Genomic DNA, 23933 nt, shown 5'->3' with positions numbered 1-23933 from the left:
TACACAATCACCAGCTTGTCAGGGGAGACAAAGGCCAGGCAGGCTCCCGGTCTTGGTGGCCAACTGCCTGGACGCAATGACAGATGACAGGGAGGCAGAATTTAGACGCTTTTTAAATGTTAGTACTGTAATAGCCTAGATTCTTAGAACCTGTAAAATACAGAATAACGATGTATTTGAATCACAGATGTGGAGAATCTTCATTTCAAAGAATAGCAATAGCAGCACAATGAAACATAGAAAAATGTAGAAAAGCTCAGAATGGCATAGTTTAGACACGCAATGGCTAAGAACCTCTCAGAACCTCAGACACTTCAAATCACAGTTCAGAATAACCAGCGTTGGAAACAGCCAGTGTGGGAAGCCTAGTTTCCCAGAATAATAACACTTGGTAACCACACCATTCAAGTAACCTGGGGGAACATCACAGTGCTGGAAGCTGAACATTCATTTCCAAGTCTCCTGGAATATTGTTCTTGCCTTCCCAGGACCTCAGAGGACAATGACAGTTTTGCTCAGCTGCAGAGGTTTCCCCCACCTCTGCCTGAGTACAGCGTCACTTCACACCTGGGCTAAGGTGCCGGAGACCTGTAGAAAGGCCACAGCAGGCCTATCCTGAATTCACTGAATCGAAATTTCCAGCACCAAACTTTGTTTTGAATTTCCATAATTTTATTTAACAGAATAGATGTAAAATATTATTTAATATATAACCAAGATATTTTATCCACTTTGTTTTCGAACTAAGTCTTACAAAATCAACGTATATTTTAATTAGGACTAGCCACATTTCAACTATTGGTAGTGTCACATTGCCGGTAGCTATATTCAATGGCACAGTCCCAGCTAATACCTGGAAATAATTTCAATTGTGGTTTAAATGTGGACTATAGGATTTCAGAAGTCTAATAATCTGTAGGAAATGTTACATATTTTGAGGGAGAAGTTTTGCCCATGCATTGTCTTTCCTATTTTTATAATGGTACCATTCCCCATGAAAAACATTTTGAGGAATTTCCTTAGAATCAGGACCTTTTCATTAGGTCATTTAGCCGCACAGCACAACCTTTATAAGGAGGCACTTGTTTCTTTTCCTTTTCTCCCCGTGGGTGTTTTGGAGTGGCAGGAGCACAGACACCGGCAAACATATCAAGGACCATGATATTTACACTTCAGCTGGGGGGTTCCGTGTGGAGCATGAGGGTTCCCCAGTGCTGCGCAGCTGCCGTGTGTATAAGATGTCACCACTGCCACCCTCCCGCGCATCTGGCCTGTACCCCAGTTCTTGTATAAATAAAATAAATCTTTAAAAAAAAATAGATAACACCACTGTTTGGGACAGGGCTCCACAGAAGCTAGCAAGTGATTCACCATGACATTAGGAACAACATTAGGAGCAGAGCACTCGCCCACAGATAGTTTTACATAGGCCAGTGGCTGCTCCACATGCTTTACATTATTAACTCATTTCATTCTCAACCCAAAAGGTAGGTGCTGATTAATACTATTCACATTTTATATATGAGGAAGTTGAGGTACAAAAAGGTGACTAACTGTGCCACATAACTAGTGGCACATCAGGTTAAACTCAAGCAGTCTGGCCTGGGTTTTGCCTTGAACCATTACTCTGGAACCTTTACTTTGAACATTTTTGCCTCTCGTTACAAGCATCGAGCGGAGAATGGAGTGAGGGGGACAGAGTGAGATAGAAGACTTCATTTCTTCAGATAAATACTCTGAGAATAATGTGGTTATGGTATGTCTTTCCTTCTGTCGTCCATCCTGCTTTTGTGCTAGGGACCATTTCCGAAGTGGATACAGGTCTCTGGCTTCTGACAGCTTCTTCTCTGATGCAGGGAAATGTGACCTAGTGAATTGCAGAGGCAGCTGGCTGGCTCTCCTGAGGAACAGAGGAGCTTGGACGTCAGGCCCCACCTCTCAGAAGAGCTGAGCTCTGCGGGCCCTGCCCAGCATCATGTTGCAGAGGATTCAAATTTAGGGGAACATTTGATTTGCCCTTACATTCTTTTTTGCAAACCTTACTCTTGAAAGAAGCTGTAGACTGTGGAATAACATTCTAAGAAGTAGATGATTTACCAAATTGTTTTACTATTTCCTTAGGACAACAGCGCTGTACAAAGAGATATGTCTCCTTTTTCTCCCCTTTTTAGAACACCCACCAGGCTTGACCATGTCTGGAATGCCAAGAGTGGGAACCAGAACCGTGAGATCAAAATCCTGGAGGAAACGCACACCACAGAACATTGGCTGGAGAGGACACACAAGGTGAACAGATGAGCAGCACCACATTAAAAAGAAACTCCCCAGGTAGTTTTAATACAGGGTCCAGTTCAGAAACACTGACCTGGCCATCTTTTCCATGTTATGGAGGGACAAAGAGAATGCAAGTAACGCCCAAGACACACAGCACTGTCCTTAGCCTCCACACCACCGTCAGGCCCTCAGGCCTCTACTTGCTTCCTCTGCCTGGGCCCCTTTGGCTCCAAGGGCCCTGTCCCCAAGTTGCTGCATCTGCCTCAGAGCTCCCCTGCTTGGGGGTGTTCTGGGAGTCTTGGGGACTAAGCGGTCTAGGACAGAGACACCTGGAGGCCTCTAGACTCACAAAGTCAGCCTCCCTTCCCCCACATGCACAAAGCCCTCCAGGTTGTTTCAAAGGGAGGTCGCATGGGACTATGAAGGCCACTGAGGTCAATCCCCAGCTTCCAGGTTGGCCTGTAAACGAAGAAAGACCCCAGGCCTGGGAACTCAGAAGCCAGGGGACCTCGCTATCACTAGCACGCTATGAGGCCTTAGACAGGTCACTTGGCCTCTCATGGTGAAAATGACCTCAAAGAAGAGGCTGGACAGAGAACCTCTGGGAATCCTTCCAGCTCTGCCTCTTCACCTCACACAGCATGGCCACACATTGAAGTGACAAGAGCCCTCAGTAGCCTTTGCTGGCTTGTTTCTGGACAATTAGGAGGTTCCTTCTTAAATCCAACCTGAAACATCCCAGCTGCAGTTTCAGCCTTTGCCTCCTACAGGAAGATGGTGACTCTCTGGGCACAAATGCCCTTCACTGGTTTAAGTGTCCCCAGCCCTCCTGTACCCTGGCTAAGGGTACTCTCCCTCCCTCCTGCTGTAAGTCTGGTGATTTGCTGACTCCAATGGGAGCTGTACTCCCAAACAAATTGGGGGGAGGTGCTCATCAGAGGCTATCAGAGCCTCTAGCAGGTCGGGGTCCTGCTGGGCCAGCGTTTCCTCCAGTGAGAGGGATTTCTAGGCAAGAATTCATATTGGCTATGGAAAGAAGGCCCAAGTGGCAACCTCCATAATGGGGAGGTGGGGACCCAGATATTCCTTAGACCACTGTTTCCCAAATTTTAATATGCCCATGAGTCACCTGAGAGCTTACAAAAATACCAATTCTGATTCAATAGGTCTGGGGCCCACGGTTCAACCGTGGGGCCCACAGTTCTGCATTTTCAATATGCTCCTGAGATGCTGCAGCTGCTGTTGGTCCACAGACCACACTCCGAGAAGCAAGCCTTTAGGTGCTCATAAACAAAAATCCTTTTATTCCGAAGAACCCCTTATTTCTGTTCAGCTTGGCCTGCAATTCATTCCCAGTTCATGAGAGCCACATAGCACTGAGGGGCAGGCGAGCCACATCGCCAGGCGCACAGAACCAGGGACACTGAAGTGCAGCCAGGACCAGGGCCCTGCCACGGACACCCATCCGGCTGCTCTCCCTCCTCTAAACTCCTCCTCTGTGGCTGGCTGGAACCACATACCTAGACAATGAGTGGCCTCACCTGGTGACTCCCTCACCTGCCTCCCACTCAACTGGAGGTAAAGCCAGCTCCTCTGCTGGAGGCCTCCTGGGAGACCCCAGTGGGGCCCTGCTGAACCTTCTGGTTACTGATCTGGCTCCCAGTGGGCTGAGTTGATGGAGCAGAGGGTTAGGAATCAGGCTGTAGAGCCAGGCTCACTAGGCACAAATCTCAGTTGTGTCCTTGGCTCCTGTGTGACCTTGGGGGAGTTCCTTAACTTCTCTGAGAACATCAATGATGTGCAAGGATTCTGCACCATCCCTGTACAATGAGGGAGCTCAATCAACATTAGCTCTCTGCCTTCTTTTTTCCATGTCATAATTGAGTCTTGTTCATTTCTTCCTTCCTTCCTCATATATATATATAAACATATATATATATATATATATATATATATATAAATATATATATATATAATAGCACAGCCTCTGAAGGAAGTTTGCCTGAGATTGGATCTGAGCTGTGTGACCCTGGGTAAGTCACTTAACCTCTCAGTGCTAACCAGTTTTCTCCTCTGTGCTGAGGGGATAGTAAGAGTTCAGAGACGACTGATTCGAGGATTAGATGAGTCAGTACACACAAAGGGCTTAGAGCAGTGCCTGACACCACGAATGTCAACTATTGTGCTAACACCATCTCCCTGTGATGGCCCAGCTCTGCAGCAGGTGTCATGGCAGACAATGGGAGTCAGCACTAAAGTAGCAACAGCTTCTCGTATTTGCTAAGGACTGACAGTGTGCCAGGCAATGTGCTAGTGATTTCGTGGGCTTCCTGCCCTGCTCCACCCCAAACCCTAGATCACAGTTAAAAGAGAACATAAAAGCACTAAGCTGGTCCTTTGGAAACACAGAGGACGGAATGACTGAGGACAGAGACAGCTCAAACGGCCTGTGGGCGGGCACACGCCCTGTTTGAGCTTTACACTCGGGTTAGCCTTCTCCTCACCATAACCCAACTCCTGCACAAAAGCCTCCCTCCCTAGCCAAAGGTGGGAGTGGGGGTGGTAACAAGTGCAAAGCAGGCTGAAAGCAGGCAGTGCACTCTGGTCTGCAGCCTCATTTCTGTCTAGTCAGTGCACAGCAGGTAATGTGGTGTGTCCCAAGGGATGGGCCCCTTCTTGTGGGCAGAGAAGGGCAGTGCAGAAGCTTGGCCCTGGGTCAGACAGTTCCTAACCAGCCACAGGACCAAGGGCAAGTTTGCTGTGAGGATGTAATACCTCTGACTTGGCCTGCCTTTAAGAGCTGGGCTCGCGTCCCCACCAATCTTCAGCATCCACTTCCTCCCGGCAAAGGGCTGCAGAGAAGTCAGGCAAAGGATTCGGGAAAGGAAGGTCCATGGAGCAGGGTAGGAGGCAGGAAAGGAGACAGAGGCTTACGAAACACCCCTGTCTCATTATCTCGTTGGCTTTGCCTTTTACTCGGGGTCAGGTCTGCAGTCCATTTGCCCACCTTCTCTCTTTTCTTGTCTCCCTCCCTTTCTTGCTTCTTTCTTTCATTTTGTAACATGGCCACACAAAGAGGCTGAGCAAGCCCTGGGGTGTGTGTGTGTGTGTGTGTGCGCGCGCGCTCGCGTGCAGGTATGTGTGAGCACCTGAGTATGTGGTGAAGCCTGGGGGCAGGAAGAGTCAGGGACTGTGGTAACTGAGGCAGCTTCTCATCTCCCCCCCATCAACCTTGCAAATCCAAGCTCCTGAGCCTCAAGTTCACAAATGAGGGCAGATAAGACTTGGGGAGGCCCAACAACCTAATAAGTAATACCAACAAAAGCTGCCATTTACTGAATGCTTGTGGGGTGCCAAGTTCTCTATCAGCTGCTTTGCTCACACATTTCCCACAAACACTCTACAAAATGGGTGAGTTCATTTTACAGCTGCTAGGGTGAAGTCGTACAGCATGCTCCAACGTGCAGCTGGGCGATGGAAGAAGTGAAGTCTAAGCCCAGGACAGCCAGACTCAGTTATTCTGCATCCCCTGTCCTTAGTAGGTTGAGGAGAGCAAGGGATGGCATAGTCAGAATCTTCAGTGTCCGCAGTGTCTGCAGAACCACCCTGAGCTACTCTAAGCGGAAAACAGTGTGAGAGGTACAGGCCAAGAGCCAGCCACACGGAAGGCCACTGGCAGGTGAGAAATGAGTGAGTGAGTGAGTGAGTAAGTGAGTGAACGGAGTCCTTGTAATTATCAGAGAACAGTCCTTTTGAGCTTGGAGGACATGGGAGAACAGAGATGGCTGCCTGGAAGAGGGTGTACCAAGGAGTTACTCAGCCCAAGGATGCAGTTGCTCTGCTCTAGCTCTCCTACCACTAAGCCTTCCAGGTGGTTCAGGGACCACCTGTCCTGTCCTTTGGGACTGGGGCAAAGGACTGAGAAGGTGAGGCTAACAAACATGACTAAATTCCTGGGGGCTCCAAGTCACTGTCTGTGGTCCTCTCAAAAGGAGAACTGGCAGCTGAGGATGTGAAACTGGCCCTCTCAGATTCTTTCTTGCCTGGGTTGGGGCGGCAGGAAGGATGTAAAAGTGGCTACCCCATGAGCCCCTATACTCTGCACCCCGCCCTCCACTCCCCACCCCCACAACCCAGCAGCTGTTTCTACTTGTCTATGCCAGGACAAGCAATTGGCGGTGCCATCCCACTGCCTGGGTCAGAAGGAAGCTGACAGCCCACAAGCTAGCAGCGGGCACCTTCCAGTCGCTCCTTCTCATGGAGCTCCCTACTCCACCCCCGGCAGAGTCAGGCCTCCAGGACCTGGTCCCTGCCCCCATCCCAGGACTCCTGAGGAAGCACAGGCCTCCCTGCAGCCTATTCCAGAGCCCCACCGAGGACTCCCACTGAGCACCCCAACTGAAAGTTCTGAAGCACTTTCTTAGGCCTCTGGCACTACTCCAAGCAGTTTGGAAAGCTGAGCTGAACCACTATAGTGATCCTGACAGTCACAACAGCTCACACAGTGCCACAAGATGCCCAGCTCCCTGTTAAGCACTTCACATAAAATAACTCACTTATATCCACAACATCCCATGAGGTAGATTTTTATTATCTTCATCTTACAGAGGAGAAAACTGAGACTTAGAGACATTTCGTTAATTTTCCCAAAGGCACACAGCTAGTATGAGCAGTGCTGGGGTTTCAACCATGGTGGGCTGGCTGCAGGGCAGGGTTCAGAACCCCACCTGCAAGGAGATGGCCTGGGAAAGGAGGGAGAAGAGACCCAAAGCCTCAGCACTGGGTTTGGGGGGCCACCCCAACATCAGCACCCAACAGCAGGCCCTACACCATGGCCATCAACACCAGCCCGGCCATCTTTCTCAGAGGGTTCTCGACTCTCCAGGCTCTGTGACAAGCACTGGAACGTCACAGCCAAGCCCTGTCAACTTAGGTCAGCCGGCCATTCCAGTTATGTAGGGAGGCAGGCCGCAAGCCTGAGGCCCGGTCCTTCCTCACGGGAATCACATAACGACATCTGTTATCCACCCTCTTCCCTCTTTCTTCCTTCCCTGCCTTATTCCCCTTCCCCACCCACTCCCGTCCTTTCATCCTTCTCGCCACCCCCTTTCTTCTCTCCTTCCATTCCTTCCACTCTCCTTCCCTTCCTCCCTTTATTGATCTTTCATAACCTGTAGTCCTGACCTCGTGCAGTGAGAAAACCTGTTTCCCCATCAGTATGTCAGGCCAGTGGCTCTGCAGTAATCAATAGTCCTGGGCTGAGCTCTGCGGGGGAAGCCCTACCCATCCTCAGTCCCTTTCTGCCAGTGCCTTCCCGGGCTCCAGTGACTCTGGCTCCTGAGGAAACCCAGGCCCAGGGAGGTTAGGGCCAGAATCAAGGGTTAGTAACCCCAGGTAGGGATCAGACATGGCTGGTGGCCATGGCCCTCCCTGCCTCCTTCGAACACCCAAGGGGGACAGCCTACTCTGGTCTGGGGAGAGGTGCAAAGGCCAGGGGTCAGGGGCTGCAGAGACCAGAGTCATGGAGAAGAAAGGCAGCCTCTGCTTTCCCTGGTCTCCTGCCCCTCCCCCCTGCAAGACCCTGAAAGGATTTACATCCTGCCTCTAAGGTTTCAGCTGTTCTAGGATTGATTCTCTCCCTGCTCTATTTTTCTTCTTCTTTTGCAATCTCCAAGAAACCCGAGCTGCCAGATGGGTGGGGGCGATGATTGTTTTCTGTCTGACATCTGGATTTCATTAGCAGCCCGGGCATGCTGACTCAGGAATGGCAGCTCCCCTGGGGCTCAGGCCCTCCCTAGGCCAGCCTGGTCCCTAGCTGGACACGGAAGGCACAGGTGACAACACCCCTCAGGCCTCCCTCAAAGGAGGAACCAGCTCCCCTAGAACATTTTGGGAGTGGTAACGAATGACAGCTTAGAAACTTTCTGCTCCTAGCCCAGTGCCTGATGGGTAGCTGCCAGGTTGGGTGTGGCTGGGCCTGAATGCCATGAAGGGTGGGCAGAGGGCTAAGGGCAAGGTTACCAGATCCTGGCAGCCCTGCCCCATCTGTACCCCAGTTTTGTTCCTAGAGGTACTGAGTGGGTTATCAAAGCAGGGTGCCCTGCAACTACCCCAAATTGCAGTTGTATTTTGGACATGAGAAAAGGTGGCTCAGAGAAGTTTAATGACTGTCCAAGGCTGCACAGCCAGTAAATAATAGAGTTGGAACTTGAAGTCTGGTCTCTGGGTGATAAATTTGAAGCTGTTTTTCTTGACCTCTACAGAATGTCCAGGATCCTTACTGTTGGTCTCTGGACCCTACCTGAGCTTTGAAGAAAGGTACTCTCTGGAGTTTTCATATATTATCATCAGAGAGGCCTGCCATGGCCACCCAATCTAAAGCAGCCACCAGATACTCTTCAGGGCCACATTATGACTCCTGTGGGCCCCTTCTTCCATAAAAAAGTTATTAAAATTATATGTGATGACTAAATTGCTATAAAGGCAAATATTATCCAGGCTGGATTCATTATTACATACTCATTATTATTACATTCATTTTTTTTCTTCTAGTTTTGAAAAAATTAAAAATTAGAACATTTTTGAGAGGCCCTAAAGAAATCACAAGCCCCAGGGGGTGTGCCTGGTGCTGCTCCTGGAGAAGCTGGCTGGCGTTCTCTAGCAGAGCCCTGGCCTGCTCTGCAGCACTTCTTGCGATCTAAACTCCTCACTTTCTTGCAGATTGTGCTGTGTGACTTTGGAACCAGAACATAAGCAGAGACCTTTCCTGGTCTGTTCACTGCAGCATCCTCAAATACCTACCTTCTCCATGTTGTGCACACAGCAGGTGTTTAACAAATATTTGCTGAATGAGTAAATGAAGAAAACCCTGCCTTTTTAGGCAGGTGTATTTGCACAGCCTGGGGGTAGTGGCACTCCGTTTGCCAAGATGGCTACCTCAGAGATCTGGGAGCCCTCCCTGACACCTCATCCTTCTCCTCGTTCTCCTGCCTGGTCACTGTGGCCCTCAGATGCTACTTTCTCATAGTGTCCAGAACTTGACCCTTCCCTTCAACCTTTGCTTGCCCTTGCCCTGTATCTGGTCTTCTCATCTATTCCAGTTCCCTGCCTTCTTTCTTTTCTGCAGTCTGGCCTCCAACCTGCCACCAACGATCTTTCAAAATGCCAATCTGAGCATGTCACCTAAAACCCTTGGATGGTTTCTCCCTGCTCTCCAGATAAGGTCCAAGTTTGTGCAGCCTGCCACACAACCCCCTCACCACCTGCTCTGGCCATACCTCTAGCTCCTCCCCTCAGGACCAGAGTGCCAGCCGTCACCAAGGGCTCATGGTTCCCGGAAAGCATACTTCTGTTATTACAGGTTTTCTTGGAAGCCTTCCCCACCCCCAGGGCCAGACTCCTCCTCTCTGAGGCCTCCCATGAAGCCCCAGCCAGAGCTGGTCCCTCACCACAGACCTTAACTTGGCCACCCTGAGTGGCATACAGAGTTTCTGTCTGTCCCACAAGGACAGGTAAAGAGCTTTATCTAGCACAGACCTGGCACATAGTAGGAGCTCAGAAAGGGCTGGATGATTACAACAGGTCCTGGGTCTGCTCTGTCTAGACAGATCGTATATCCTGGGCACAGATATGGTCCAAGCCAAGTCCCTACCACAAACACATATACCTATGTAGGCCAGTATAGATGATTGAGTGAGACATTGCCACCCAGGTTCACAGTCCTGCCGCATTAGTGTGTAGAAGCCAACATGAGATGCCCAGCAGATGCCTCTGCTATAGCCAGCTGGGATTTCTGCAACCACAAGAGCTGGCAGCCCCAGCCTACCCTTGGCCTCCTTGATTGCACTGAGGCAGTAGATACCCTTGGTAGACTAGGGGTGGACTCTGCCAGATACACTGACTTAGCCAGACCAAGCCCAGTAGGGCCTCTGCTGACATTGTCCTCGCCCCTCTTTATTTCCAGCAGCCCATCCTTTTAAAGAAAACTGGCTTTCTGAGAATGAAAGTGGAGAGCAAAGTCTAGATGCTAAGACTTAGTGGAAAAAGCATAGGTTCTGGAATCAGGAAACCCTGAATTCCAATTCTAGCTTTGATGCTCAGTATCTCTGTGACCTTAGGCAGATCACTTAATTTCTCTGGGCCTCAGTTTTATCATCTGGCAATTGACCTGAGAGAGTTTTTGTAAGACTTAAACAGTATATATCACACATTAAACTCAACGATAAACTCAATGCTTAGAGTCTATTATTACTGGTGTTACTATTACTATCACCTCACCATTGAACTGGAGACCTACCACTCTATGTGGTGACAACAGCAGAAGCAGGTTTTTCAAGAACTGAATGATAAACATTCTTGGCTCAGAAGTCTTGGGCCAGTGTTGACACTGGTTTTAACTGGACCATGACCCAGGTACAGACTCACCCCTCAAAGAGGAACTGCCCTTGGGAGACATTGGAAATCAGCTTCCCAAAACTTTCACCTGTATTTTGGGGTATCCCAGTCTGTGCCAAATCCTCCTCTGGAACCTATGAGAAATCCCATGAAAAGCAAAGCTCTAGACATCTCTATCTTACCCTTAATATTGAAAAAGAATCAACAGATTACCCTCCTGTGGTTCCTGTGTTCTACCACCTAGGCCACAGGCAATGACTGACTTAATTATACTTTCACTGCTGCCTTCCTCAGAGCTTGGGGTTCCATCGGCAGCTTCAGGATGTAGGTGGAGCTGGCCTAGGATTCTGCACTTTTGATAAGTAATTTAAGATTTTAAAAACATTTAGACTATTTAAAAATCATTCCACAGAAGAAGAGGAGAAAAAGGAGAAAAAAAAAAATCAAAGAAATAATGCTTGACTTTGGAAAGAGCTCAAATTCCCAAAAATAGATGACTGGATCAAGAAGATGTGGTACAGGGCCTCCCCGGTGGCGCAGTGGTTGAGGGCTGGGTTGCGAAGCTGCCCGCAGCCTCTGCAGCGCCGGTTCGATCTCTGGCTGCTCCTTGGCCACCGGAGGAAGGTCCCACATGGTGCGCAGACCTCTCCTGCTGCCCGCTGTTCCCCTCAGCAGTGTGCATCGGTCCTTATGCCTGCTCTGGTCCTTCTGCCTGCTCTCCTTCCCGCTCTGGCTCTGGTGAATTCTCTCACCCTCCCGCGCTTCTGACTGTACCCAGTGCTTGGATAAATAAATGAATAATAAATAAATAAATAAATCTTAAAAAAAAAAAAAAAGAAGATGTGGTACATATACACAATGGAAAATTACTCAGCAATCAAAAAAGATAACTCATGCAATTTGCAGCAACAAGGATGGAGCTGGAAGGGATCAAGCTCAGAGAAATAAGCCAGAAAGAAAAAGAAAAATACCGGATGGTCTCACTCATAGCAGGAATCTAGAAAACCTAAATAAGGGACCAGGAAAAAGAATAACTATAAGAAAGAAAAAATCAAAATCAACAAGCAACTATAAACCAGAGATACACTATGTGGGGGGGGTGGGGAAAGGAGAGATTGGGGTCAAAATAAGGGGGGGGTGCAATTGTATGGGGAATATAAAAATGAAAAAAACTATGCTAAAAAAAGTATTTGCTAAATAAATAAAAAGTAAATGAAAAGAAAAAGAAAAAGAAATAATGCTTGAAAACTTCCTAAATATGAAGAAAATCTTTAATCAATACATCCAAGCAACTCAACAGATGCCAAGTAGGATAAACATGAAGACATTCACAAATGAACATATCATAGTTTAACTGCTGAAAGCCAAAAGAAGAGAAAATCTTAAAAGCAGCAGGAGAAAAATGACACATCATTTACAATGAATTTCTAATAATATTAACAACTGGTTTCTCATCAGAAATGGTAAGAGGCCAAAAGGCTGTGGGATAACATATTTAATGTGTTTAAAGTGTGCATGTGTAGGGAGGGAGAGGTAGGGGGGACTATTAGTCAAGAATTCTATACCCAGCAAAGCTATCTTTAAAAAAATGCAAGTGCAATAATGACATTCCTAGAGAAACAAAAACAGAGAATTCATTGGTAGCAGACCAACATTTAATGAAATACTAAAGGAAGCTCTTCAGATAGAAAGCAAATGATCCCAGATAGCAATTCAAATACATATGAAAAAAATAAGGAACACTGGTAAGGTGATTATATAATTGTGAAAGATAGTATAAATGTATATTTCTTTTCTTTTCTTCTATTAGCTAATTTAATAAGCAATTATGTAAAATTATATCTATGTAATTATAGTATTTGTCCTATAAGATAAAGAAATGTAACATATGTGCCAAGAATAGATGAAAGAATGCAGATGGGACAAATCTGACTTGGGCTAAGGAAATGACTTTTGGTGTTAATTTGAATCCACAGGGATAAATGAAGAGAACCAGAAATATGGAGGCTTATATGACAAAAACTGTGGGTATATAACTGTTCTCTGTTATTTTTTCAGCTTAGGACATAAGAAATTAAATAAAATAAAAATTATAACAAGTATTGCTGAATTTGTAATATATGTGTGTGGTATGTTTAACAAAAATGTCACAAAAATGGGAAAAGAGAATAAAAATATATGAGCTTTTTCCTATCTCTCATTGGAGTTAAATTAGTATAAACCAGAAACAGATTGTGGTAAGTTAAGAATCTGTACAAAATAAGCATAAGTGACTGCTAAGGAAATAGCTACAGGAAACAGATAAACAGCTAAAAACAAATACAGTGAAAAAGTCATTAAATTAAATGTTACATTAGAAAATATCACTTAATACAAAATGAAGCAGTATAGGTAGATTAGGGAAACAAAAAAAATATGAGTATTTTACAAAACAAAGAGTAAAATAGCAGACCTAAATCTGACTATAACAAGAATAGAATGTATGAAAACAGCATTAATAACAGCATTATCAGGGAGGTGAATAGAGTAAAGAACCAACAAAAGGGCAGGGGTTATCACATTGGATAAAAAATAAACCAAGATCCAAATGTATGTTATCTAGAGGAGACACAGTTTAGATTCAAAGGTATAAATTGATTGAAAATAAAAGAATAAAATAAGATCTGTCAGGTAAACAGCAGCCATAAAAAAGAGGGTTGTACAAACATCAAATAAAATAAAGGTTAAAACATAAAACATTAGAGATAAAGGGGCATTTTATAGTAATAAAAGTATCAACATATCAGAAAAATACAATTGTACACATAGGAACATCTAATAACAGAGCACCAAAATACATGTATCAGAAACTGAAAGAATTAAAGAAAAAAGACAATTCAACAATAACAGTTGGAAATTCAACACCTGAAGAATTAGGCAGAATATTAACGAGAAGACAGAAGACACAAACATTATAAATCAACTGGACATCTATACAGAGAGTTATGGAATACTCTACCCAATTGCAGCAGACACATTCTTCTCAAGTACACATGAAACATTCTCCTGATAGCCCAAAAGTTGGGCATGAAATAAATCACAAGAAATTCAGAAGCACTGAAATAATATTAACTAGGTTCTCCAACTACAATGGATGATACTAAAAAATCATTTTAAATAAGATGTTTGAAAACCCCCAAGTATGTGAATATAACCAATGGATTAAAAAAAAAAAAAGATCAGAAAGGAAATCAGAAAATACCCAGTAATAAATAAAAATGAAAATCCAACATATCAAAACATATGGAATGCAACTCAAAGGAAAATTTACAGCTGTAAACATCTACATTAAAAAAGGGAGGTATAGGGGCCTCCCTGGTGGCGCAGGGGTTAAAGACAGCGCTATCAACCTATTGACATCACTGCAGCAAGAGTGTGATCCCCATCCCCAGCCAGGGAGCTAACCCACGTGGCACAGCAGACCTCTCCTGTCTCAATCGCTGCTCCCCTCTGCAGTGTATTTCAGTACATCTGCCTGTTCTGCTCCCTACTCTCTCTGGTGAATGAATCCTCTCACCCTCCTGCACCTCTGGCTTACATCCCAGTTCTTGTATGCATAAATAATAAATCTTTAAAAAAATAAAAAAGGAAACTGTAAAATCAATAACCTAATCTTCTACCTGAAGAAGCTGGAAAAGATGAGCAAATCAAACTTAAAGCTAGCTAAAGGAAATAATAAAGGTTAGAATGAAGAATTTAAAGCAAGAACTCAGATAGAGAGTTGTACACCCATGTTCATAGCAGCATTATTCATAATAGCCAAAAGATGAAACGATTTAGTTGTCATTGATGGATAAAAGAATAAAGAAAGTGTGGTATATATAATGAATTTTAGCATTAAAAAGAGGAAGACAATTTCTGACACATACAGCAATATGGATGAAGTGTAAGGACATTACGCTATGTGAAATAAACCAGTTACAAAAAGGACAAATGCTATATGATTCCATTTATATGAGGTACCTAGCATAGTGAAATTCATAGAGATGGCAAGTAGAATGGTGGTTTGCCAGGACATGGGGGAGGCAGAGGGAGCTATTGCTTAATGGGAGAGTTGCAGTTTTGCAAGATAAAAGTTCCGTGGATGGATGATGGTATGGTTACACAACAAAGTGGACATATTTAATAAACACAGAACTGTGTACTTAAAGACGGTTAAAATGGTAACTTTTAGGTTATGTGTATTTTACCACAATTTTAAAAAAGATTAGAGGACAGTAATGAAATAGAGACTAGAAAAACATCATAGGAAATAAACCAAACCAGAAGAAAGCTCAACAAAATTGGCTAACTTTTAGATAGACTCACCAAGAAAAAAAGACTGAAATTAGGAGAATCAGAAATGAAAGAGAAAACATTATTACCAATTTTATAGAAATAAAAGGGATTACTAGAGAATATTCTGAATAACCACATACCAATAAATTAGATAACTTAGATGAAACAGAAAATTTAGAAACACACAAAATACAGAAACTGACTCAAGAAGAAATAAAAGATCTAAATAGACCTGTAATGAGTAAAGAGACTGAATAAGTAATAAAAAAAACTATCTGCAAAAGAAAGTACGGATGGTTTTCCATCTGAATTCTATCAATTATTTAAAGAAGAATTAATATTTATTTTTTACAAACTCACCCAGAAAATAGAGCAGAATGAACACTTCCCAAATTATGTGAACTGATAAATGCTACTACATGGATGAACCTTGAAAACACACTAAGCAAAAGAGTTTAGTCACAAAAGACCATGTATTACATTGATATGAGTCCATTTATATAAAATGTCCAGAACAGACAGATCTATAGGGACAGAAAGTAGATTAGGGGTTGCGAGGGGATGGAGTGATCAGGAAGGAAGAGCTAGAGTATGAGGTTTCTTTCTGGGATGATGAATATGTTTTATGATTGATGATAGTGAGGACTGCATAGCTTTGTGAATATACTAAAAATCATTTCTTTGTACATTTTAAATGTGTGAATTACATGAGATGTTAATTATATCTCCTTAAAGCTATTACCAAAACAAGCATTCCACTTTTGCATATTATATATAAATATGGTGAGCTCTCACATATTTCATTTGAAACAAAAGTTTCCATGACTTGTAAAAGTCTTGTCAACCTATTCCTTCATTCCGGCAGACTTGTACTGAGCACCTGCTGTGGGCAGAATCTTGGGCTGGTGTGGGAGTCAGACAGGGAGGGGTACAGAATTGATAGTCCAGCACCTGCCCCTGGAGCTTACAGTCAATTGTAAAATGGAGTTATAACTCTTATTTTTGCTAAAGTTAAAAGCCTGCACAAGATAAATGAACTTCTTGTGTAATCCACATAAAGGAAGAACCAGGGTTAGCACTGTGTTGGAAAGTGAGAGACACTGAGGTCAGGGACCTTCTGCCCCCACATTTAAAAGAGCTCTGGTCCATTTGGAGAGAGGGCAGTATGCGCACATGCGCACACACACACACCCCTTCACCACCCTCACCTCTGGCTCACCATCCACTGGCCTTTGGATACTGTCATGCTATATGCTGGGGGGGGGGGCGCGGGGGGCACTGTCACACTTCTCCCATCAATCTGTCGGCTCCACACAAGTCCTGCTGGTCTCAAAAGTTTTCCTAGGCTGCCAGCCTAGCATAAGCACACTTCCTGGGAACCCCAAGAGCTCCTCTTGGTGTCTGAGTATCTCCTGCCTGGCCAGGGTAAAAATTCCAATTCTTTCACCGACCAACTCCATGATCCTCTGTGAATTCTTGACTCACATGCAGCATCGTATAAAATAAAACTAACAAGGGCACTTAACACAACAGGTAGTTGTGAGCATTGACAGAAATAATGCTTGCCGTACACTTAACACACCCTTGTCTCCTTAAGTAGGGAAGTCCTGCTCTGTCCACTTCATAAGCTTAGGCAGGAGATGGTAGAGGCAAGTTTTGTCATGTTGAGCATGACATTGCTCAGTGCCCCTACATTGGGGGCTTAGCTGGGGAGGGCACAGGATTGCTGACTGGGGTGGAGGGCTATGGACACAGCCTTGAGGACCAAGTGGATCCTTGGTGGCCTATTAGTCCCTCATCCTGTCCGGAGAACCCCTCAAGTAGAAGCCTCACCCTCTGCTGAGATCCCCTCATACCAAGGACCCCTTGAGGGGTACATAGAGCCCATTGAAGTGTGGATCTGGAGGACAGCCACCAGGGGGTCAGCTCCCACTATTTAGGTTCCAGCTGGCCTCTCCTGACCAGGGGTGGGGGAGGCAGAGAGCACTGGTGTCCATGAATCCCTGAGGAATATGAGGAAAGTGTAGGTTCTGGGTGGGCCCAAGATTCTGTACTTCCGATGAGCCCCCAGGCAATGTTGATGCAGCTGTGCCATGAGAAGTACCTAACGCATGGCATGGCCATTTCTGAGAAGAGCAATGAGGCAACAGTGCATCTTAGCCTCCCATTGGCTCTACAGGGACCTGGCCCCACCCAACCACGCCCTCAATTCCAACATCTGGAGAGTAAGACAGCATGGATTTTCTGAGTTTCCAAGATTCCATTTCCATTACATATGTAAAGTAAAAGAAGTGCCACATTATAAAAACATTGGAAAATAGGAATAATAGGAAAAAAATCACTGATAATCTCATACTGTGTTTAAAGCAACAGTTAACCTCACTCCCCAGGATTCCCAAGCCAAGTCTGTCTGAGAGTCAGGGGTCACCCGTGAGTGGGGTCTGTGCCAGCAGCCCAACTTTGTCACAGTGAAGCACGGGATGAGAGACAGGGTTGCTCTCCAGGCCCCTGTCCCACCCCAAAAGATGCCAAGTCCCAAAGTGCCCAAGATCTCTTCACCCAGACCTCTCTTGGGGGCAGGACCCCCCTCCCTTGCTCTCTCACCACAGCCGGCTCAGAAGGATGTACTGTTGCAGAGCGGACAGAGGTGAGACTGGGGGAGGGGGGCACACATCTGGATTCCTGGCCCAGAGCCCACATTCCTTCCATGTAAGTGTGAGAAGATGGGGTCTCCAGAGAGCTGTGAGGAGGCTGCTGGCTCCCGTCCTGCTCCACTGTAATAGCACTCACCCTGGCTGTGAGACTGCGGGGGACTTGAAGGCACAGAACCTCATTTTGGGGTCCTCCACCCAAACTGACTAACCAGTCCTAGCCCAAGCTGGGCCTCTGTCCCATCTACACCAGCCAGTCTTGGCTCAGAAACACCAGAGGGAAGGAAAAGGTGGAAAGCAGAGGGCAATGGGCCACATGCTTGTCCCTAGGGGACCCTGCCATCTGCTTTATTCTCAGAGGTCAGCCCACAGGTCAGCAGGGAGCCCATGAGCCCCACCTGGGCCAGGCTGTCTTACCTGGGGGCAGTCCTTGATGTAGTGTCCTTTGTTGAAGCACAGGTGGCACAGGTAGTTGGGCGGGGGCCGCTTGCTGGGCTTGCGGGTCTCGGAGGTGAGGGTCAGGTCAGAGAAGTGCTCAGTGAGGGAGCTGAGGCCATCCGCGATATTGTTGAGGGAGCCATAGGGCGAGGCACTCTTGTACACGCTGCTGCTCAGTGCCTGTGGGGGACAGAGGCTGTGAGGGACCCCAAGCCCGGGTATATGCACTTTTGCAGCCATGACCTTGGTGGAGTTTCCACACACCAGAGATGAATTCAAAAGGACCCTTCAGCTGCCACAGGCCCTGGCCTTCTGGAGCAGAGTACAAACCCTAATTCTACTTCTGCATCTTCGGACAAGTCAGCTAGCCACCCTGGCCCTGTCTGGAAAACAGGAAGAACAACAGGATTTCTAGAATGTTAGAGTCAAGAATGTGAAGCACTTTCTCTCCTCCAGCACTTAGGAAACAATCAGTGACAGTGATCTTTACTTTCTTACATGCTGCCTAGACGTAAGGTACAGTAAGCAGGAGGCAAGGTATCGGGTTAGGGTGCTGCTACTTACTGGAGGAATGACTTTAGGCAAGTCACTTCGCTCTGAGCTGACTCAGTTTCCCCATCTGGTAAGGAAGAGGAATATTAGCATGCAGCATTGTACAGAAATGAAGACTGAAGTTCAGCACTTTACCTAATCTCCTGTGGCATGAGGCCCGTGTAGCCTGTCTAGGGAGCCCTCAACCAGGCCCTGACCAGCGCTCTGGGAGCCCAGGGAGGAAGTGGCCCACCTCTCCTACCTCTCCCACCTCCATTTGACAGGAACCAGATGTCTCGCCTGGCTTCAAAGCAGACATGGCCCAGGACCGCTCCTGGTGGATACAGCCTCTATTTATAGGAGTCACAGGCTCCGAGCAGCCAGGCACATAGGAATTTAGTGAGGTGGGGCCTGCAGTGAAGTTGGCAAGAAATAGCCATGGGCCCCTCTCCTGGGGTAAGCCAAGACTGGAAAGCAGCAGCATCCCGAGAGGATCAATGACAAGTCTAGACATGGAGCAGTGGAATCCCCTGGGCTCCAGCTCAGGTGCCCACCAACAGCATATGTGGACTACAGATTTGTCTCTAATAGAGAGACATGGCTTCATTCTTGGGAGTCCTTAGGTTAGTGGGGGAAGAGCCCCTGGGAAGAAGTTGCCTCCAGCTCCCTGATAAAGATGGGTCAGACAGCAGTCTAGGGTGAGAACAACCATTTCTGCTGAGTCCCCTCAGTGTGGGAAGGGGAGGGAGGTGAGCTGAGAACTGGCGTCAAGAGATCAGGTGCACTTCTTCCCAGGACAGAGCCCACCCATGCACACATCCTACTAGTTCCACCTCTAGGGGTCTGCCTGTCCCCTCCGAGAGAACACAGCCCTCATCATCTGAGTGCCACCAGCTCCCCGACACCCTGCTGTGTGAGTCTGGGTCAGCCCTTTCCCTCTGGGATCAGGAAGGAGAGACGCAGATAACCATATCCAGGGCAGCCCAGGCCTGACACACAGGCAGCCTAGAGTAACTGGGCACAGAACTCAGAGGCCCCTCCCAGCCGCCTCTACTGTCCCGCTGCCCAGTGCTAGTGCTACCATCCAGCCCAGGATGGAGGAAGAGATCACCCAAGTCTGCAGTCAAACTGAGGGTGACTCCAGCTTTAAGATGGCCCAAGACAGAGGCAGAGGGACCCCCCCCCCGATCTCTGGAGGTGTGGGAATCGATGATGGACACATTTTAGGTGTATGGGGAGGATGGAAATGAGATTAGAAAACAGTAACGTACACTGAGCACTTACTATGCCCAGGTACTGAAACTTGACCCGTATCAAGCAGCTGATGCTCAGAGCCCTGAAGACATCAGCCCCATCTTACAGATGAGACGAGTATGTCCAAACTTGTATTGAATGAAGTGGGGTACTTTTAACAAATACACTTTTCTGGCCCCCACCTCAGGCCTCCCAAATTAGCCACCTGGGCCTGAAGGGCAGACCCTGTATTGTTTTACTGTGGTAAAATATACATAATATAAAACCTGTTATAATTTTTAAGTGTACAAATCAGTGGCATTAAGTACATCCACAGTCTGTGCAATCATCATCGCTGCCTCCAGAAGCTTTTCATCTTCGCAAACTGAAACTGTCCCCATGAAACACTAAATGCCTCTTTCCCACCTCCCCCCCCCCCCCAGACAAATCTACATGCTTAAAGCTCTCCCAGGCAGCCCAAGCACAACCCAGCCTAGCCCCACCTGGCCCTGGGAGCACCTGAGCCTTCCAACCACTCAGGTAGCTCTTCTGCTTGACTCCCTACCCAAATTGGCCTGAGGGAGGGCAGCAGCATCCCAGCCTCCCAGAGCAAAGTTCATCCAAACAAGAAATCTGAAGCTCCAAATGGTGTGACTCACCCCATGGCTGGGAAATGCAATTTCACAAATAACAGCCCTCTTTCCCCCCTTTCTTTCTTTTCTTTTTTTCTCTCTTTCCTTTTTTTCCTGGATAAGATTTAAGCAAGTCCACAGGAATCAGGACTATTTTGGCAGCAAACTGTCAAGAGGAAGGGGAAGTTTGGTGGGTGCCAGAAAGTGCACTAATTACACCGTGAAAAACCTCTCCCCCGTCTTGTGGCCACGCTCCCCTGCCCACGGGCAGCCCCGTGGTATCCCTGGGTAGCCAGAGGCCTCTGAGCAGCTGCTCTCTCCCTGGCAGCTCAACACCCCATCCACAACCAAACCAGGGTCATAGTTTTACCCCTGGCACACGCAGATCCAGGTCAGAGGAGGGAGGCCAGTGCTCCCTTCTTTCCTGTCTCTCCCACCTCCAGCGTAGTCCAGCCTGTCCTCCACGGTTGTGGACTCAAGAGGACACCTCCTCAGAGCCGAAAGGACAGAGAGCGGTCAGCTGACCCAACCTCATGCTCGCTTTACAGGGGAGCAAACTGAGGACCAGAGAGGCCCAGCATCACAGACCGGGCACACAGCAGGCCGAAGAGCCAGGAGTCCTGCTTGCGGGTGGGTGGGGCAGGAGCTGCTTGTTCTGTGAAGCTCGAAGGAGCTTAGGCCATGGAGGTGAAAGGTGAGCCCAGTTTCACAGCCTATGGGGACTGGATAGGGTGGAGGCCAGGACGCGCAGTTTCTCCCTCTGCCTGTGGAGCGGGCCTGACTTCTTGGGTTTCCCACGTGTTAAATGTCAAGTGGAGAGGAAAAGGAGGGCAAGCTTTCCTGCAATCTTGCTTTCTTCAGGTCAAAGCACCCAAGCCTTGAAAACACACCCCCCAAAGCCCAGCACGCAGAGGGCACTTCATCAACAGGAGCTCCATCTGTCCATCTGCAGCTGGAGATGGCTGGACAGTCAGCCCCTAACTCTGCAACACCCAAGCCTCTCCCCCCAGGATCCCTCCAGCAACTGCTTTTCCCCTTCTAGTTCTGCACTGGGCATCCACTCCATTATGCTCTCTCTGTGTCCATCCAACCCTCCTCAGGGCCTTGCTCCTGATCTGGTTCTGACTCCAGGGGTGCGGCCTTGAATGCACCCCTTCTTCTTACTTAGGCCAGGGTCTCCAAAGGCAGTATGAAAAGCACAGATTCAGGTGCCCTCAACGTCCCACAGACCACAGAGGCCCTGGCCTCCTCCAGAGGGATCTAGTCCTGTCTCTCAATGCTGTAGGCTTGGGTGGGGACCCCTGTGACTCCCTTTCTCTTGTCTGAGGGGGGCTCTGGAGTCTCTGTCCATCTCTTTGCAGGCGACACCTGTGCATCTCTCCACAGGCTGTAGGTCCCGAAGGCAAAGATTCTGCACCCTGGGTCATCTGCTCCTGCTCCTTTATGCCATGGCTGTCTTGGTGCAGGGAAGGATCTGGGAGTCGCCCGTCCACCATGGACAAATGAGCTAAGGGATGTCTTAACGCCTTGAAGGACTTAGGTTGGGATGTCTGAGTTCCTGTGGAATAAGTTGGAAGGTGTCCTTACCCCGAATTAAGTTGCTCTGGGCCCTGGTTATATGTTAGGTAGAAGCTCTGGGCCATCGGAGTCCATATCACCAGCATGGAAGAAGCAATGACGGAGGAAGGTCCAGCGTGGACCATCCCCCCTGGGTCAGTGATCCCAGCAGCTAGCAGGAAGCATTAGGGAGCAGAGTGTGAGACATGTGCCTAAGGGACTTCAACATTCTAGCTTGGCTATTGGGGACAGTTAAGAGGGAAGACACTAAAATGCATTCTCATCCCAGTTGTGCCATGAATTTGACTGGATCCTTTCCTTTCTTAGTTCTCTTAGTACCTGGCAAGAACACTATTAGGATGGGCATTATTGGCCACATTTTATAGAGATAGAAACTGAGGCTCAGAGAGCCCGAGAAACTTGTCCAAGGTGGGCAGCAGCTGAGGGGAGATTAACACTCAGATCTGCTGGCCTGTAATATTCCTCTGAGGGACACAGAGGAAAAGGGCAGATGTGGACCACTCTCCTTGGCAGAGAGGCCCTGAGACTCCATATTGCCAAGTCCTTGACCCTGGCAAGATCAAGCACCTGCTTCTCTGGGCTGCGTGGTGGTGGTGGGGGGGGCCTGGGGTTGGTGGTTCTGCAGAGGAACTTGGGGTGCAGAAAGAGAGATTCTCAGGCCTGATTCAACCTGTCAAGTTGTTATCCACCTCCCACACCTCCTAAGAGAGTAAGTGGGCAGCCAGGAGTTAGTGTAGATGGACAGAAGCTTCCGAGAGCAGCCTAGAGAAAGAAGAGACAGATACAGAGAAGAGAGGTGGGAAAGCAGGCAGAGATGGAAGCAGCACCCCTGGGAAGGATGCGGTAGTCAGGCAGGCAATGAGAAGGGAAGTGTCCAAGGAAGGCTGGTGGAAGCAAATGCTGAGTCCTGCCCCCCAAGCTCCTTAGGAGGATTCAGATTCTTGTCCCCAGCTCTGTGGGGATTCTTTCATCAGATGAACAACTGCTTTCTTATCCCCAAAAGACATCCTTTGACACCCCTCCCCGCACACACACACAAATGCACGTGTACGCAGGCACACACACATATACACCCAAATCCTCTCTTTGGGACAAGAAACTATTCATCCATGACTCTACCCTTTCTCCAAGGGGCTCTGCACTTCACCACCCCTTGAGGATTTCTGGGAATCCAGTTGCCCCCTCCCAACCAAATATATACACACACATACCCCTATATACACAAAGTGGTGGGTGTGCACTGAGTCAGGAAAAGAAGGAGACAACTGGCTATCAGGGTAAGGAGCTGGTCAGTGGGAAAATGGAGTCTTGTCTTGACTGAAGGCTTCCCCAACTGTGGTCAAGCCACAGCTCGACTCCTGTTTCCAAGCTGACCTGTGGGCCAGAAGGGTGGCAGAGCTGGCCACAAGAGAGGTGGCAGCCGATCACCCAGGACCCCCAAGGGCACCACTGTCTCCTGGAGGTCCACCCCCCTGGGCATGCCTACACAACTCCCTGCACACAGCCAGTGCTCAGGGAAAGGGTCTAATTAAAATAAGAAGTCCTGGTGGTTTTGGTAGGTGGAGTAAGGAGAGAACCAGAGGATGCAGGTGCACAGTGGCAGCAGGACAAAGCAGAGAAGACCCAGGGGAGACTTCCTCTCCCCACTCTGTCCCTATTGCTCCTTCCCAGGTCACCACTCGCCTGACAGGTGTTCACATGGCATAGCTGTATGTCCTCTGCCCAGCTAGAGCATAGGGTCTCGGGATCAGGCTGCCTCTCACTTCCAGAGCACAGTTGTTGAACAAAGAAGAAAGCACAAAACTGAGAATCAGAATTAGAAGCACCCAAATATTGAGCCAGTCTAGGGTACCACTGACCTGCAGCCTCTATAACAAAGATATTG

The 23933-nt window shown here is 47.6% G+C and overlaps 1 protein-coding gene across 1 annotated transcript in view; it reads right to left on the bottom strand.

Moving 5' to 3' along the window:
• The window catches only part of ZCCHC24 (zinc finger CCHC-type containing 24), a 57700-nt gene that overhangs the window by 27554 nt on the left and 6213 nt on the right, over positions 1-23933 (bottom strand). Inside the window, exon 2 of the mRNA XM_037497530.2 lies at positions 18054-18254. Coding sequence (XP_037353427.1) covers positions 18054-18254 — 201 coding nt within the window. The remainder of the gene's footprint in view (positions 1-18053; positions 18255-23933) is intronic.

Source organism: Talpa occidentalis, unplaced genomic scaffold (genome assembly GCF_014898055.3).
Source record: "Talpa occidentalis isolate TD23 unplaced genomic scaffold, MPIMG_talOcc4v2.1 talOcc4.8, whole genome shotgun sequence".
In the NCBI taxonomy this organism is placed as follows: domain Eukaryota; kingdom Metazoa; phylum Chordata; class Mammalia; order Eulipotyphla; family Talpidae; genus Talpa; species Talpa occidentalis.
This window is presented reverse-complemented; position numbering and strand designations above follow the sequence as displayed.